Source organism: Felis catus, chromosome X (assembly GCF_018350175.1).
Source record: "Felis catus isolate Fca126 chromosome X, F.catus_Fca126_mat1.0, whole genome shotgun sequence".
In the NCBI taxonomy this organism is placed as follows: Eukaryota; Metazoa; Chordata; class Mammalia; order Carnivora; family Felidae; genus Felis; species Felis catus.
The window spans coordinates 65,975,920-65,995,763 of NC_058386.1; the positions used below are offsets into that span (position 1 = coordinate 65,975,920).

General features: G+C 35.4%; 1 protein-coding gene across 5 annotated transcripts in view; it reads right to left on the reverse strand.

Annotated features, from left to right (window-relative positions):
• Nucleotides 1-19,844, reverse strand: part of BRWD3 (bromodomain and WD repeat domain containing 3) — a 238,400-nt gene that overhangs the window by 72,428 nt on the left and 146,128 nt on the right. For all 5 annotated transcript variants that reach the window (XM_045051272.1, XM_045051273.1, XM_011291814.4 and 2 more), the window contains 7 exons: nt 18,408-18,501; nt 15,918-16,067; nt 13,856-13,932; nt 13,098-13,266; nt 11,617-11,730; nt 1,591-1,698; nt 57-181 (listed from right to left, as the gene is read on the reverse strand). In XM_045051272.1, the coding sequence (XP_044907207.1) occupies nt 57-181; nt 1,591-1,698; nt 11,617-11,730; nt 13,098-13,266; nt 13,856-13,932; nt 15,918-16,067; nt 18,408-18,501 (837 nt within the window). The remainder of the gene's footprint in view (nt 1-56; nt 182-1,590; nt 1,699-11,616; nt 11,731-13,097; nt 13,267-13,855; nt 13,933-15,917; nt 16,068-18,407; nt 18,502-19,844) is intronic.

The following is a 19,844-nucleotide window of genomic DNA, read 5'->3' on the forward strand; positions in this document are numbered from 1 at the left end:
GCACACACACACACACACACACACACACACACACACAACCAGAAACAGCTACTCACTTAATGGAAAAAGATTCTCCAGTCATTTTGCCTGAAATGGGGTCCAGAAATGCAAGCTTCAAGCAACACAGTGTAGGTGGTCCAACCTCATATTTGATTCCTACAATCTTAACAAACTCTTGTTCCTATTCATGAGAATACCAATAAATTATTACTTTCAATATAAATGCCTGACAGTTGCATATTATTTCATTATTTTTGAACAATTAAAAAACTATCTGAATACCCACCAAATACTAAGCATTCCACTATGTGTTAAAGGCAGTAAGACATAGTCCTTGACAATATCAAGTCATAGTATACTTCAGGGCTCTAAACCAAGGATAAGCAACCAAATCCCCTTGAGAACATTTTTAAAATTCATATTCTCAAAACCTACTCCTATAGAATTGAATTCAATAGGTCTGGGGTACAAGTTTAGTCATACATATTTTGAAATAATTTCCCAAGGGATTATGATGTTTTTGCCTGGTTAAGACATATATTATGTAAGTATGCAGGTAGACATGTATGTGTATATTTGGGGAAAGGGCTTACATATTTTAATGCCTACAATATTATTTTATAAACCACTCTCATAACTGATTATTAGTCATACTTAGCAGTTGGCAAAACTGAGCCTTATGGGCATAGTGACTTGTTTTACTCTACTTTCACCTGATTTAGAATAGTGATAGCATCCCTATCTCCCAGGAGATGATTGTGTAAAGCTCACTTGATAAGATATTTTCATACCTCACAACGTTAATACAATATTTCACAAGTATCTAAATCTTTGTTTCAATAAATCTACATTCTTTCATGTATGCTTCCTGCTAAGTATCATCACACAACAATCCTTCATTTACCTGAAAAACCACTGTAACACTGCTCTTAAGTCTCTTGTTCTTCAAGTTGGAAAAACAAAAGAAGAAAACATGCATAAACCTAACTAGAAATGATGATGTATGTATCTATGTATTTATGAAGGAATGAGTATGTATTTACAGTCAGAAAAACCTCCAAAATATTAAACATACCTATTTTACTCAATACCATGTAGCTATACAGGTACTGTATCAAAAATGATAATCCATAAAGTACCACAAAGTTCTGAGTTTCTTGGGATTTATGATATTTATGATTTTTACTTAAAGCCACTGGAACCTCAAGGGTGTCTATAATCCACACACAAAGTCAGTTTATAGAGCCTCCGAATATACAAAGCTGCTCAGGAAAATAACCACACCAGGGAACTACTGCTTTGCTCCAAATATAGAATGGTATACACTAGACGACTTGAAGCTTGAAGAAAATTAGGTCAAATAATCAAGACAACAAATAGCATACAAATTTCAGCAAACATAAAATGGGACCCATAACACATGTACAAGAGTATGGAACATCTCCTTATCTCAGACACACAATCAATAATGAAATATGTACGAAACTGAGAAAAAGCTATGTATACGCAAGTAACTTAATTCCAAAGCTACTTCAGTTAGTTTATGAAGTATCAAAACTACTTCATAGTTTATGAATTTGGCCAACTTACCCTGAGATCCATTTTATTCCATGGCTGTTTTTGTAAATTAAGGCTGTATATTTTTGACTTCCTTACAGCCCGCACATAAGCTTCATGTCCTTGCCTGAAATAGATAAGCTAAAACAAAAAACATAAGGTATTAACAAGCAGTATCCTATATAATTAACAACTCTATGTATCCCAGTATATACTGTTACAAATGTCTTCTTCTGTTTACAACAAAATTATAATTTTGAAAAAAATGTATAATTATTTGTCACTATCAAATAATGTTCATTCAGTATTCATGTCTATGTTGCCTGTACTAAGTACTGCATAAAAACATTGTATATAAGTATTGCATATAAACACTGTATACACAATCCTTTTCCTTCTAGCTGCTTCATAAATTTCTGAAGAAAGAGGAACCAATGACAAATGTACACAGAACTGATCATATTTTAAAGTACTATTTTTCAAACTATAAGAGTAAAAATATCAATAATAACCACGTTATTCAGATATAATTTATTACATATATATTACTGTATACAACAAATATTGATTGAACATATGTGTACAAGGCACTGGGTACAGTGGTAACATACCAAAATAAAATCCTTTCCCTCGAGGATATGGGCAGACAGGTAAACATATGAGTATAATATAAGGCTGAATATACTAAATATCATAAGAGAGAAATAACTTAGGTGAAAGCTCAGGAGGAAAGAGCAGCAGGTAAATGGAAAGTAGGAATAACATCCAGGAGAAGTTGGCATTTAAGTTAAACTTGTAAACATGAGTATTTTCAAAGGCAATGATCTGTGGCTATGGCCATTCCAGGCAAAATACTGAAGGCTTAACATTTAAAGTAAAAAGTAATGGTGCTGTTAAGAGATTGGTTTTATAAAAAGTATCAACTTTATGAATTCTTTAAAAACATTTAATTTATGTATTTCACTGTCTGATTCACTTATATATCTCCTCCATTAGAAGAAGTATGAGTTTTACGAGTTCTTTAAAAACATTCTTTCATTTATGTATTTCACTGATGGACTCACTTATATACTTCCTCCATTACCTGCACAATTATCATTACCTAATACACACTACTCCTGAGGCATATAAGCATATTCTAAATTTAACAAAGCAGAGGGAAAGTGATTCCACCAAGGTAAATATGGTCTTATATAAGAGAGGTGTCTCATCAGACATATAATATACAGATTCTTGTTCTCTTTTGTAAAGACTTCTAAGATTAATTAAAGATAACTCTCCTTAGAGGAAGACGACAGCAGAGCAGGAAGATCCCAGGCTCCTTTCATTCCAAGAAACACAACTAGATAAATTTCAAATTATCCTAAATACCACAGGAATGGAGCTGAAGACTGGCAGAACAAACTCCAAAACTGAAGGGAGAGAAGAGGCCTCACTGAAGAAGGTAAGAAGTGGAGACATGGGTTAGGGGAGAAACAGATTGTGGGTAATGCAAAGGGGAGGGAGCCATGGTCATGAAGTGGGAGAGAGGAGCTCATAGGGGTACACACAAGGAGAACATTTCCCCAAAGCCATTGGTTTGGAAAAAGACAGGGGATGAATTTTGTGAGGTCTTGCAATAAGCTGGGCTTTGTTAAAGTCTAGAGTTTTAAAGAACAGTGTGTTTGGCTGGTATAGAGCCAGGAGGGCACTGCCCTACTGCTAGAGAGAAGGCAGGTAAACAACTCGGGTGCAGACAGTAGGGATACAGTTATCTGAAGCGTGCATGGGGCACACACTAGGGAGATTTTTTGCTCTTCTTGGAATATGTCCCTGAGAGGAAGCATTCACAGAGACATCTCTCTGGGAACAAAGGAGGTGGATGGTGCCATTTCCCTCCCCTGCCTCTAACTATAAACACACAGCCACCACAGGAAGCAGCAAAACACTAACATTGGCTGCCTAGCTTCCCCACACCCCTGTGCTCTGGTGGAACTGCCCTCTCAGTCAGGCTTGCCTTAGTCCCAGTGGAACAGGCCCCTCTTCCAGAAGACCAGAAGAAACCCCTGCCCACACCAAGTCTTCCTACCAGAGAGTACTACAGGGCCCCAGTTCTGATGGAGGTGGTGACAGGTCTCATTATACAAGATCAGAGCCCACTTAGTTAAAACTCATCACATTCAGGCCTGGGGACCAAAGTCAGCCCACAGCAGGCAAGAAGAGCCTCTGCAGATGAACAGCCTGAAGAATAGAGCAGCCAAAACACAACAGCAGAGTGCAAGCAGCACACATCTGAGACACTCCCTGAAGTGCCAGGCCTTGAGCCCTACATAATCTCTTCTTAATAAGGCCATTACTTTTAGGAGATGGATGCATAACTTTTCTTTTTTTTTTTTATATAAAAAAGAAGAGAAGAAGGCAAAGACTTAGACAAAATAACAAGATGGAGGAATTCATCCCAAATGAAAGAACAAGATAAAGTCACAGGCCAGAGATCTAAGTGAAACAGATATAAATAACATGCCTGATGGAAAATTTAAACCAATAATCATAAGGATACTGATACTGAAAAAAGAAGACATCAGAGGCACCTGGGTGGCTCAGTCAGTTAAGTGTCAGACTTCAGTTCAGGTCATGCTCTCACGGTTCATGGGTTCGTGAATTCAAGTCACCCATCAGGCTCTGTGCTGATAGCTCAGAGCCTGGAGCCTACTTAGGTTTCTGTGTCTCTCTCTCTCTCTGCCCCTCCCCCGCTCTCACTCTGTCTCCCTCTCTCTCTCTCTCCTAAAAATGAATTATTTTTTTAAAAAAAAGAAGACATCAGTAACACCCTTAAGACAGAGATAAAAGAGTTAAAAAACAATCAGATATGAAGAGTGAAATAGAAGAGATTAGAAACATGCTTGAGGCAATTAACTGCAGGCTGGAAGAAGCAAAGGAATGAATTAGTGACCTAGAATACAAAGTAATGTAAAGTAATGAAGCTAAACAAATGAGAGAAAGAATTATGCAACAGAATAGATTTAGAGAATTCAGTGACTTAATCAAATGTAACAGCATACACATTACAGGAGTCAAAGAGGAAGAAGAGAGAAAAGGGCATAGAAAATTTACTTGAAGAAACAATAGCTGAGACCCTCCCTAATATGGGGAAGAAAACAGACATCTGGATCCAGGAGGCACAGAGAACTTGCATCAAAATAAACAAAAGCAGGCCAAACAAAGACATACTATAATTAAATGTGTAAAATACAGTGATAAAGTCAAGTCTGAAAGTCAGCAAGAGAAAAGAAGTCCTTAACTACAAGAGAAAAGACATAGGCAGCTGCAGATTTCCTAAAAGGAACTTGGCCAGCCAGAGAGGAGTGCATGATATATGCAAAGTTCTGAAAGGGAAAAATCTGCAGTCAAGAATGCCCTATCCAGCAAAGATATCATTCAGAATAGGAGAGATAAAGAGTTTCCCAAACAAAAACTGAAGGGAGTGTGTGACCACTAAACCAGCCCTTCCAAGAAATATTAAAGGGGACTCTGAGGGGAAAGCAGAGACAAAAAAATGACAAAGACTAGAAAGGATTAGAGAAAATCTCAGAAACAATGATAAATCAAGTAGTAAAATGGTACTAAATTCAAATCTGAATTACTCTGAAGGTAAATGGACAAAATACTCTAATCAAAAGACCTAGGATATAAGAATAGATAAAGTAGATAAAAACACAAGACCCATCTATACACTGTCTATAAGAAACTCATTTCAGACCTAAAGACGCCTACAGATTGAAATCAAGGGGATGGAGAAGGATTTATCATTCAAATGCATGTCAAAAGAAACCTACAGTAGCAATAATTATATCAGACAAACCAGACTTTAAAACAAAGACTGTAACAAGAGATAAAAAGGGCAAGATAGCATAATAAAGGGGACAATCACAAAGATATAACAATTGTAAATATGTATGCACCCAAACAATGGAACAATCAAATATATGAAACAGTTAATAACAAACATAGAGGAACTAATTGGTAGTTATACAATAGTAGGGGATTTTTACATTTTTTTAAGTTTATTTATTTAAAAAAAATTTTAACGTTTATTATTTGAGAGAAAGAGAGAGAGAGACAGAGAGCAAGCAGGGGAGGGGAAGAGAGAGAGTGAGACACAGTATCTGAAGCAGGCTCCAGGCTCTGAGCTGCCAGCAAACAGCCCAGCACAGGGCTGGAACCCACAGACCACGAGATCATGACCTGAGCTGAAGTCAGCTGCTTAACCAACTGAGCCACCCATGCACCCCTATTTATTTATTTTGAGAGAGAGAGCATGCATGCATACAAGCAGGATAGGGGCAGAGACAGAGGGAGAGAGAGAGAACACCAAGCAGGCTCTGCACTATTGATGCAGAGAATAGTAGGGGACTTTAACATTCCATTGACATCAACAGGTAGATCAACTAAACAGAAAATAAGCAAGGAAACAATGCCTTTGAATGTCACACTGGAGCAGATGGATTTAGCACATATATACAGAACAGTCCATCATAAACAGCAGCATATACGCATTCCTTTCAACTGCAAATGGAAAATTCCCCAGAATAGATCATGTGTTAGGTCACAAAACAGGCCTCAACAAATACAAAGAGACTGAAGTCATGTCATACAACTTTTCTGACCACAACACTATGAAAATAGAAGTCAACCACAAAAAAAAGATCTAGAAAAACTACAAAAACATGGAGGTGAATAACATGCTACTAAACAATGAATGGGTCAACCAGGAAATAAAAAAAAAATACATGGAGACAAATGTAAATGAAAACACAATGGTCCAAAACATTGGGGATGCAGCAAAAGTAGTCCTCACAACAAAGTATATAACAATACAGGCCAACTCAAGAAGTAAGAAAAATCTCTAAGAAACAACCTAACTTCCAACCTAAAGGAGTGAGGAAAAAAAGAAAGAAAGCTTAAATCCAGTAGAAGGAAGGAAATAATAAAGATTAGAGAAGAAATAAATGATATGGAAACTAAAAAAAAAAATACACTAGATAAATAAAACCAGGAGTTGTTGCTTTTTTTAAAACATTTTTAATTTTTTTTTATTGTAAAGAAAGAGAGCATATGAGTTGGGGAGAGGGGCCGATTATGACCTGAGGGGATTATGATCTGAGCCGGAATCAAGAGTTGGACACTCAACCAACTGAATCACCCAGGCGCCCTGAGGAGCTGTTTCTTAAAAAAAAAAATCAACTAAATTGGGGCACCTGGATGGCTCAGTGGATTAAGCATCTGACTTTCACTCAGGTCATGATCTCACAGTTTGTGGGTTTGAGCCCCACATCAGGTTCTATGCTGACAGCTCAGAGCCTGGAGTCTGCTTTGGATTCTGTGTGTCCCTCTTGCTCTGCCCCTCCCTGTCTGTCTCTCTCTCAAAAACAAATAAACATTAAACAATTTTAAAAAAATCAACAAAATTGATAAACCTGTAGCCAGACTTAACAAAAAGAAAAAAGATCTAAATAAATAAAAGCACACGAGAGAGGAGAAATAAAAACCAATACCACAGATAATACAAACAATTATAAGAGAGTATCATGAAAAACTATATGCCAACAAACTGGACAAACTGGAAGAAATGGATAAATTCCTAGAAACATATAACTTATGCAAAATGAAACAGTAATAAATAGAAACCTTCAACAGAACAATAACCAGCAAAGAAATTGAATCAGTAAGAAAAGATTACCCAGGAGTCAAGTTTAGGACCAGAGGGCCTCATAGGCAAATTATACCAAACATTTAAGGAAGAGTTAATACCTATACTGCTCAAACTGTTCCAAAAAAAAAAAAAAAAAAAAAAGGAAAGAAAACATCCAAATACATTCTATGAAGCCTGCATTACCCTGATACCAAAACCAGATAGAGACACCACTATAAAAGAGAACTACAGGCCAATATATCTGATAAACATGGACACAAAAATTCTCAATAAAATACTAGCAAACTGGATCCAAAAATACATTAAAAAAAACAACAACAACAGGGGTACCTGGGTGGCTCAGTCAGTTAAACGTCTGACTCTTCATTTCTGCTCAGGTCATGATCAGGATCAAGGCTCGCACTGGGCTCTGCACAGACAGCGTGGAGCCTGCTTGGGATTCTCTCTCCCTGTCTCTCTGCCCCTCCCCCATGTGCTCGAGTGTGCGCATGCTTGCTCTATCTCTCAAACAATAAATAAACTTTAAAAACAAATTCACCATGATCAAGTGTGAATTACTCCTGGGTTGCAAAAGTGGTTTAATATTCACAAATCAATCAACAGGATACGTTACATTAATGAGAAAAAGGATAAAAACCATATGGTCATTTTAAGAGATGCAGAAAAAGCATTTAACAAAGCACAACATCCATTTACGATTAAAAAAAAAACCTAAACAAATTAGGTTTGTAGGAAACATACCTCAATACAATAAAGGCCATATACAACACACCCACAGCTAATATCATCCCCAAAGGGGAAAAATTGAGTGCTTTCCCTTTGTGGTTAGGAACAAGGTAGGGATGGATACTCTCACAACTCTCATTTAACATACTACAGGAAGTACTACCCTTGGCAATCGACAACAAAAAGAAATAAATGGCATCCAAATCAGCAAGGAAGAAGTTAAACTTTTCACTATTTGCAGATGACATTATACACTATATAGACAACCTGAAAGATTGGACTAAAAACCTACTAGAATTGATGCACAAATTCAGTAAAATTACAGGCTACAAAATCAATTTAAAGAAATCTGTTACATTTCTATACATCAATAAGGAATAAGCAGAAAGAGAAATTAAGGAGTCAATAGTATTTACAATTGCACCAAAACTAACAGGATACCTAGGAATGAACCTAATCAAAAAGATAAAAGACCTAGACTCTGAAAACTATAAAACACTGATGAAAGAAATGAAAAACAACACAAAGAAATGGAAAGACATTCCATGCTCATGGACTGAAAGAACAAATATTGTTAAAATGTCTATACTACCCAAAGCAACCTACACATTTTATGCAATCCCTATCAAAATAACATCAGTATTTTTCACAGAACTAGAACAAACAATCCTAAAATCTGTATGGAACCACAAAAGATTCTGAAGAGCCAAAGCTATGTTAAAAAAGAAAAGCAAAGACGTAGGCATCACAATTCCTGACTTCACGTTATATTACAAAGTTGTAGTGATCAAAACAGTATGGTACTGGCACAAATGTAGACACATAGATTAATAGAACAGAATAGAAAACCCAGAAATAAACGCACAGTTACATGGTCAATTCATCTTCAACAAACCAGGAAAGAATATTCCATGGGAAAAAGTCTCTTCAACAAACAGTGTTGGGAAAACTTGACAATGTCATGCAGAAGAATGAAACCGGACCATTTTTCTACATGCTACAGAAACACAAATTCAAAATGGTTTAAAGACCCAAATGTGATACCTGAAACAATAAAAGTCCTAGAAGTGAACACAGACACTAACTTCTCTGACACTGGCTGTGGCAACTTCTTTCTACATATGTCTTCTGAGGCAAGAGAAAGAGAAGCAAAGATAATCTATTGGGACTACATCAAAATAAAAAGCTTTTGTAGAGTGAAGGAAATAATTAACAAAACTAAAAGGCAACCTACCGAATGGGAGAAGATATTTGTAAATGACACTTCTAATAAAGGATTAGTATCCAAAATATATGTGCAAGTTATAAAACTCAATACTCAAAACATTCATGATCCAATTTAAAAAAAATGAATGATCCAATTAAAAGGTATATATGTATTATATATACATATATATATTAAAAGGTATATATGTATATATGTGTATATATACATACACACATATACATATATGTGTATATATGTGTATACATGTACATATATGTATACATATATGTATATATGTATGTATATATGTATATATGCACACACACACATATATATGTATGTGTGTATATATATATACACACACACACATATACACATACAATGGAATATTACTCAGCCATCAAAAAGAATGAAATATTGCCATTCTCAAGGACATGGGTTTAGCTAGAAAGTATCATGTTAAATGAAATAAGTCAGTCAGAGAAAGACAGATACCATATGAATTCATATATGTGGAATTTAAGAAAAAACAAATGAACAAAAGAAAAAAAGAGAGAGCAAGGGAAATGGAGAAACAGACTTAACTATAGAGAATAAACTCATGGTTACCAGAGGAAAAGTGGGTAAGGGTTATGGGTTAAATAGGTGCTAGAGATTAAGGAGTGCACTTGTGATAAGCGCTGGGTGTTGTATGGAAGTGTGGCATCGGTATATTGCATACCTGAAAGTAATAAAATTCTATGTTAAGTAATTGGAATTTGAATAAAAACTTAAAAAAATTCCTCCCCTAAAGCTTCCATAAAAACAGGCAATAAATACAAGAATTCATGATTTTGCATATGCCCCTGAAAAATCTCTTTAGGTTTTATTAATACAGCATTCATCACAGCATGTTCTACTAAAATAACCAAACAAGCATTGCTCTAAAGTCCAATACTTACTGGAAGACACACTACAAAAAGAAACATTTTAATAATATGAATGATTATTCAATATATCAGAGAATGTACAAGCCAAGTAGAGTTAAAATATTATAATTTAACATAATTTTCATAAAAAAATAAAAAATTTTCTCACCAGATAGAATTTAAATCAATTTTTGACTGAGTAATCATAAATAGAGTTATATTATTCAATCACAGGCTTAGTAGGAAGGACTGTCTCATGAAATGATGTTCCTCTAATCACTGAAAGAGGTAGTTATCCTCTAGCATATTATCTATCAGGTTGGGCATGGGCTTTTTTAAAAAAAAGAATATTAGGACTTGAAGTAGGACTCCAAATACCACTCAATTCTGCTAAGTAGAAACTAAGTTAAAAATAGACAATTATTTTCATGACTTCACCAGCCAAATAATGTATTTCAATATACTGGAGACACTGTGCCAAGTATTAGAAGTGAAACTGCTTAAAAAAGCATAAAGTTGAACAAAAATAAAAATGGCTACACAAACGTTTTAGTGAAGCTGGATTTTATTTATTTTTTTTATTATTTTTTTTAACATTTATTTATTTTTAAGAGACAGAGAGAGACAGAATATGAAGGGGAGGGGCAGAGAGAGAGGGAGACACAGAATTCGAAGCACGCTACAGGCTCTGAGCTGTCAGCACAGAGGCCGACGCGGGGTCTCAACTCACAAACCGCGCGATCATGACCTGAGCGGAAGCCGGGCGCTCGACCAACTGAGCCACCCAGGCGCCCCAAAGCTGCATTTTATTTTATTTTCTTAATGTTTATTCATTTTTGAGAGACAGAGCATGAGCAGGTAAGGGGCAGAGAGAGGGAGACACAGAATCTGAAGCAAGGTCCAGGCTCCAAGCTGTCAGCACAGAGCCCGTCAGGGGGCTTGAACTCACGAACAGCGAGATTATGACCTGAGCTGAAGTTGGACGCTCAACCAACTGAGCCACCCAGGCGCCCCAATGAAGCTGGATTTTAAAGTAACCTTTTACGTCTCTTCTGCAAACCTCCCCTCCTCCCTTTAGGCTTTTGTTTCAGCAACCTGGTACCATCTTAAAGACATAACAAAGGAGGCTGGTAGCAAGTACCCAATTCCTGTCAAAATCAGTTGGATTCTGTATTTCCCTAAAACACTCTCTAGCCCCTCCCTCCAGTAGGCTTGCAGTTGTTGAAGGCCATAGCCTGCTGCAGCCTCCTTTGCCTGGGAAAGCAATAAAGCTATTGTGCCTCTTTATCCCAAACTCTGTCTTCACATTATGTTTTGGCTCTGAAGCATAGAGGTAGGTTTTTGATAACACAAAAGATATAAAAATTAATAAGATTCAATCACTGTCCACAAGAAATATATAATGGAGGAGAGCTGCTAAGACAGTGTACATATAGCTATAATAGAGAATATAAATGCCCTAAGACTGATTCAAGTGAGTACTCCTGAGGTTCCAAAAGAAAAAGATTATAACTGGTAACAGTTACCTCATCTCCCATCTGTGGGACAAATGGGGAACGTCGTGGTATGGTATCCAAAATCCACTGAGGGGCAAACCATTCTTCATTGGGTTCACCTGCCATAGAAAGCAGTCCTCCTTTCTAAAATATAGTTCACAAATATATAAACCATAAATATATATGAACAGTAGTATGAAAAGTAACAGAATATCTTAAAAAATCAGATTATAATAAAACCTAAAAATACAAATTTTAAGCATTTTTATTTATCAAGTAATTATGTACATCTGTACCAATAATCAAGTGAATTCTTTAATATATTGCTCAATTTTGGCTGACAGATAATAATATGACATTATATACTATCTAAAAACCACAAATTTTCACGTTCCTAGAATACCATGTGAATTCAAGTATAAGTAACAAAATAATTTTTTGCCAATAAAATGGTGACAGTCAAGAAGACAATTCTGTCTACTAAAGCAAGAGGATACAGAATATGTACATAATAAATTTTTTAAGTACTATTCACAAAACTATGTGGATTAAGTCTTTATAAAGTCCAAATGAAATCATAGTGAAGAAGAGAAACCATCACTGGGATGAAATAAAAACAAAGAAATGGAAGAAGTCCTACTGATTTATTCTACCCTTTCATTTTACAAGTCAAAAATGGAAAGAAATTTATGACTGGAAACATGACAAGAATAACACTTTTATTCTCTAGTGGCTTATCATTTAAAACTACTATATTTAAAAAAGTGATTATCAATATGTTTACATAACAACAAAGATATTCTAGTCTCTACTTTTGGTAACAAAAAATTTAAAAGTTTTTCTTTTAAAGTCATTTTAAACAATTTAGTTTCTCAGATGGAATGTTATTTTTAGAGAAAACTCAAGTGTTACTGATGTGGAGAAAGGCAGCAAAATTTCAAAAACATTAAACTTCCTTACAATTTATAGCCCATTAACAAGTGCCTGAGATAAGAAGAATGACCTTCCTCAAGGAACTTACCTGCCTCAATGTTAAAACTTTGTTAGAGGCAAAAGGCAACCTTAGCCTCACATTAGCCCGACCTCCAAGATCCTGTAAAAATCCCATTGGAAACTTCCTTTATCTCTACCCTCTCAAGATAGATGTTAGCAATCATCCCCTAAGCATAGGGACTAAGTTTTTACTAGACAGTAGTAAATTACCTTTTCCTAACAGGTAGCCCTCAAGGTCCTGGAAACCTTCCTTCCAAATTCCTTAAAAGTTGGGCTATCCCTAACTCCCTCCCAACTTGAAAGTATATAATCAGCCACTCCTCCCAACCCCAGTGCAGTTCTTTCTGCCCAGGAGTCCTGTCCCTGTGCTTAATAAAATCACCTTTTTGCACCAAAGATGTCTCAAGAATTCTTTCTTGACCGTTTGTTCCTGAACCCCAACATTTCAAATATTACTATTAAATATTCAAATGTCAGAGGCAAAAACAAAAACAGAAACAACTTGTAAATTTACAAACCTTCTTTCTAGTTTGTTTAGGTTTCTTTTGCCTGTCTTCTAGTGACTTCAAATTCTCCTCCTCAGAGCTGCTGCATATTTTACGTGTTGCCTGTCTCGTTTGTCTTTTTGGAGGTTGCAAATTTATTCCAGCATCTGCTGTCCAGTCAGAATATTCACTTGATGAATCACTGTAAATATATCAAAATTATGAATATATAGGTTTAGGAAAAGGAATAGTTTGCCTTTTAATTGAAAGATGATCATTTTGTAATAAAATAGCATTATAAATGACATGGTTTTTGTTCTAACTGAACAGAAAAAATACCAATATAAATTTTTGATCATTAAGGGATTTCAGTGAAATGATTCTTGGATAAAGTATAATGGTTAGTTTCCCATAACAGAATTTCAAATTCAAAATTCCTAAAATAAATAGATACATAAAATAAAATAGAATTCAAAATTCCTGTCGAAGTCACAAAATCTTTAAATAAAGATGCCTCTTATCCATGGAAATGGTTACATGTAGCTGTTTTAAAACTCAAATAAATAAACACAGTCTGCTAAGATGCAGAATCTTGGATTTACAAAGCATCTTATTTTACAAATGAGGAAACTAAAGCCCACAGTGACATGCCCAAAAAGATACTGGCAGGACCAGGATGAAGCAAGTCTCTGGACTCCCAACCCAGTACTCTTTCTGCTATGAAACACTATTTTAACTCTGGTTTTAAAATGGACAAATAATTTTGACCAAATCTAAACCATTAAAACTACCTGGAAGAGCTTTCACTTTGCCATTCAATAACAGGATCCTCTACAGACGCATCACTTGTGCCAATGGTTTCATCTTCCTGCAACAAGGAGCCAGCAATTGAGATATATGGTTATTAACTAGCATATTATTAATTAGCACACACTACCTGTTTTATAACACTTTCTATATTTCCTCCAACAAAACAACATTCCAGGTAAAATGTACATAATCATCTTTCTACATATATCTGTAACTCACAACTAAGCCTACCAGGTATTTAAAGCTTTCTAACATCTACTATCTTATTGATATGGGACATCTTTTATTATTTCAAAGATTAAACAAACTCCTTAAGGCTCCCAAATAGAACCCTCTTAAATGTTAAGACCATTGTTTAAAAAGTATCTATAGGGGCGCCTGGGTGGCTCAGTCGGTTAAGCGTCTGACTTCGGCTCAGGTCATGATCTCACGGTCCGTGAGTTCGAGCCCCGCATTGGGCTCTGTCCTGACAGCTCAAAGCCTGGAGCCTGCTTCAGATTCTGTGTCTCCCTCTCTCTCTGACCCTCCCCTGTTCATGCTCTGTCTCTCTCTGTCTCAAAAATAAATAAACATTAAAAAAAAATTTAAAAAGTTTCTATGTGCCTCTGCCAAGCGACTATAATTACTCTCCATAAGAAAATTAATAATATTTTTATGATGTTAAATTTCAAATATACCAAAGTAGAGGGAATAAATTACCTTTGTGTATACAGTTTCCAGTTTAGACAATAACTCACTGCCTATCTTGTTTTATTTGTACCATCACCAACTGCCTCATACACGAGGGATTATTTTGAAGTAAATCCTTATAAAAGTAGCATTTTAACTATAAACATTTAGTAAGATTATGATTCTTTTCAAAACACAACCATAACACCATTATGACATTCGAAGGGTAATGTCAATTCCTGAATATCTAACCATTCTTTTCAGTTGAATATTTTCATAGGTAGGAGAGAGAAGGAAGGACATCATTGATAAGAATTAAACAACGTGTCAGGGGGCGCCTCGGTGTCTCAGTCAGTTAAACGTCTGACTTTGGCTCAAGTCATGATCTCGTGGTTTGTGAGTTCAAGCCCTGTGTCAGGCTCTGTGCTGACAGCTCAGAGCCTGAAGCCTGCTTCACATTCTGTGTCTTCCCCTCTCTCTGACCCTCCCATGCTCATGCTCTGTCTCTCAATAATAAATAAATGTTAAAATTTTTTTTAAAAAATTAAAGAACTGTCAGGGAGTCTGAGTAGCTCATCCGGTTAAGTGTCTGACTTCGGCTCAGGTCATGATGTCACGTTTCATGAATTTCAGCTTGGGATTGTAGCTCTCTCCACTCTCTCTGCCCCTCCCCTGTTCACACTGTACTTTCTTTCTCTTTCTCTCTCTCTCTCTCTCTCTCTCTCTCTCTCTCTCTCTCTCTCGATAATAAATAAATAAATAAATAAATAAGGATTAAAGAACTGTCCACGGTGGAAGAAAAATGGGAGTGCCATATATTGTCAATGGATAATTAAACCCTAATTATCTATTTAAAAACTAAAGTTGTTAAGAGAACAAAAGGACTGGAGAAGAGAAGAAAAGAATTGGTATAATCTATTCCATTACCATGAATAATTATATCCGAAAAACCATCACTTAGTAATCTCCATAGCTGATGAAGTCAACAATAATGAAAAATGTGCATATTCTGCTGATTACACAGTCAACCAGTTCTAGGACTGTAAACTAGTTATCATTGTTTATGTTCCACTTTTTATTTCTGGGCAGATTTCCTCTCACTCTCTTTTCTCACTGTCCCAAAGCCAAACTTTTGCTGGCATGTCTGATATTCTCAAACAAAATATCTTAGGTACAAATCAGAGAAGATATCTAAATAAATTCAATTATATTGCTCAAATTGGCCTATTAAATGCCTTACTAATGAATAATTTTCTTAAAAGAAAAACACTAAAATAAGTCGCTATTAAAATGACTTTTAAAAGTAAACCCAAGGTGATAATACTAACTGGGAAACAAACAATTACACTGAGTAAATAATAGTAGATATCTAACCTCTGAGGAGCTGTCTGAGTCTTCCTGTACACCTGAAGTTTGACAAGATGCTTGTGAATTATGTTCTATATTGGACCGTGTTTGGTAAGTATGCTGACGCTTGCGCTGTGTCCTTCGTAAAGACCGCCCATAGCTAGGCTGATAATCATTCTGTAATAAAAAAAAAAAATAGATTTAAAAAAATGAAAGGCTCAGTGAACACACACAAATGAATACATATAAAGCAAATCAATTGGGCAGGGGTAGGGTGTGGGTGGTGGTAATAATCAGGAATAAATTCCCAAAAAGAAAACACAAAATACAGCTACATATATATATATATATATATATATATATATGTATATATATATACATATATATGTATGTATACATACATATATATATATGTATGCATACATACATATATATGCACATATATATACATATACACATATATGTATATATATATATACGTATAGGTATATATACATGTAAGTATACATACACACACACACACACACACACACACACACACACATCTTTAAACCACCTTCCATTAATATTGATTACTTTCCTACTTTGAAAATTTTGTGATCAAATTAAAGACAGTCCTGAAAGTTTGGGCTGCAAGAATGTGCCCACTCAAAATTTACATATACCATTTTATTCACAATTTATTACAAGATGAAGCAAGATACCTATATCATACCTATATATACATAATTCTTTTTTTAGTCTATTTATTTTGAGAGAGAGAGAGAGAGATTGAGTGCACGCACACGAATGTGGGGGGGTATGGTAGGCAGAAAGAGAGGGAGAGAGAGAGAATCCCAAGCAGGCTCTGTGCTGTCAGCCCAGAGCCCAATGCAGGGCTCCATCTCACAGACTGTGAGATCATGATCTGAGCCCAAGATCAAGAATCAGACTCTTAACTGACTGAGCCACCCAGGCACTCCTATATAATTCTTAATATAATATGTACTTTAGTTCTTTAAAAAATGACATTCAGCAAACTGATTAAAAATAAAGACTTAATTTTAACAACTACAGTGTAAAGTGAAAACTATTTTATTCTAACCTTTACAAGTCTAAAATAGTATTAATGATATACCATTATGTAAAAGTTACAACCCTCACATGTTATCAGGAGTAAATAGGGGCACCTGGGTAGCTCAGTCAGTTAAGCATCCAACACTTAGTTTCAGCTCAGGGCATGATCTCAAGGTTCATGGGTTTGAACCCCACATTGGCCTGTCTACTGACAGCACAGAGCCCGCTTGGGATTCTGTCTCTCTCCCTCTCTCTGCCCCTTGAGCTCTCTCTCTCTCTCTCTCTCTCTCTCTCTCTCTCTCTCTCAAAGTAAATAAACTTTAAAAAACCTCATAAATAAATCAGTATCAACACCAGTTTCTTATCGTATACATAAATATTTCTCAGTTTTGATATAAATAAAATGTTTATAGACTCAACTACTTTGTTTATTAATCTCAGACAAATCTGATAGTTGAGAAATCAGCTTAGCAGGAAAAAATAATATAAATCATGGATCTGAGCCATTGAAAATCTCTACGAAAATAATCTTATCAGAGAACATCAAATAAGCTAAGAAAACCTCAACAGAAATTAAGACAGTAGGCATCAAAATGATCTAAGGATACTTGGAGATATTCATATGATACTTACCTAAAATTGTGTTTATCAATACTGAAAAAAAACATTTAAAATTCAGTATCCATTGCCTAAATATCTTTCATAATGTTAAAATCATCCTAGACTCTCCAAGTTACTGTACTTTTCAGGAGTTATGGTTAAATCTGGGAACAAGAACATACATTCTCACGCCACTAGTTTGTTCAATCTCAGAATACTAGCAAGGGGCTTACCATGTAACTAATCAAGTATAGGAATCTTACTCTCTGCTTAGCAGTTTCTACTGGGAATATGAATCTTTCCAGTGTATAGATAAGATTTTGCTCCTATATGATCAGGTAGGCCAAGAGTGGGCCTTTTCTGTAAAAGGCCAGAGTATAAATATTTTTGACTTTGAGGTCATATGATCTCTGCTGGACTCATTCAACTCTATAGTGTGAAAGCAGCCATAGGCAATATAATTAATAAGTGTGGCTGTGTTCCAATAAAGCTATTAACAGGAATGGGCAGTAGTCTGCCAACCTCTGACCTAGGGTATCTAAACATTTATTTTACAGTGATTAGTATCAGCCAACAATTTTAAGCTTTTACTCTAACCATATGAAAATGGCATTTTAATACAAATGTCCTATATCTACAATGACAACATGTCCTAAATTTGGGGGCACAGTCCTAACTTTGTATAATTTCAATTTTATTAATAAGAACTATATATTTCAATTTCAGGTTAAAAAATAGGTTACCTATATGTAATCAACTAGCAAAATAGCCCCCTAATACATAACTCTTACCTTTGAAAAATCCAGTATCTGCAAATATTTGAAAATAGTGTACCCCAAAGTACTGTAAAACTAAACTTACCCTTTGGGTAGTATAAGATGGTTTTTTCTTCTTTTCAACTGTATAAAGACTGATTTCTATGTCACCTTTTGCAGTTCGACATTCTTCCTGAACCCTAATAACAAAGGTCAAAGTGACAGAAAATCACCAAAAATCAAACCAAAAGTGTAAAATACTAACAAAAAAAGAGACAGGCAAACCACAAATCAGACTCTTAACTATAGAGAACAAACTGAGGGTTGCTGGAGGGGAGGTGGGGGGGGGGGTGATGAGTGATGGGTATTAAGGAGGGCACTTGTGATGAGCACTGGCTGTTATACGTAAGCAATGAATCACAAAGTTCTACTGAAACTAATATTACAGTATATGTTAGCTAACTGGAATTTAATTAAAAACTTAAAAAAAGAAATACATTTGAAATATAACATTGTATTAGTTTAAGGTATATAACAAGATGTTTTGATATACTTATATATTTCAAAATGGTTACCAAAGTAAGTTTAATAACACCCATCAAAAAAATAAAGTGTTGCTGTAACAGAGAAAAAAAGTCAGATAACAAAAGTACCCTTTAAATATAAAATTTGCCGCTTTAATCATTTTTAGGTATACAATTCAATGGTGTTAATGACATTTACAATGTTGTGTAACAATCATCACCCTATTTCCAAAACTTTTTCACCACTCAAAACTTTGTAACCATTAAGCAGTAACTCTATTTGTCCTTGTACCAGCCCTTGTTAACTTCTTTTTTTTTTTAATTTTTTTTTCAACGTTTATTTATTTTTGGGACAGAGAGAGACAGAGCATGAACGGGGGAGGGGCAGAGAGAGAGGGAGACACAGAATCGGAAACAGGCTCCAGGCTCTGAGCCATCAGCCCAGAACCCGATGCGGGGCTCGAACTCACGAACCGCGAGATCGTGACCTGGCTGAAGTCGGACGCTTAACCGACTGCGCCACCCAGGCGCCCCAGCCCTTGTTAACTTCTAATCAACTTTACATCTGTATGAATTTGTCTAACCTAGATATTTCATAAGTGGAATCATACGGTATTTGTCCTTTTGTGTCTGGTATTTCACTTAGCATATTTTCAATATTTATCCATGTTGTCACAGGTATCAGAACTTCATTCCTTTTTATGACTGAACGATATTCCACTGTATGTATGTGTGTGTGTATATATATATATATATATATATCACATTTTGTTTCTCTATTCATCTGAGTACAGACACTTGAATTATTTCTACTGTTCCCTATTGTGAATAATGTAGCAATGAACATGGCATACAAGTATCTATTTGAGCTCCTAACTTTCAATTCCACTTTAATGTTTTGAGAAAAGAATTATTTCAAATTGTTCTACTGCCAAGGGTTCATAAATTACCTATGTCTCCCTTTTTCTTATTACTGCTGTATAAAGAAAAGGTGAAACTAAATTACGTTTGCTACTTGT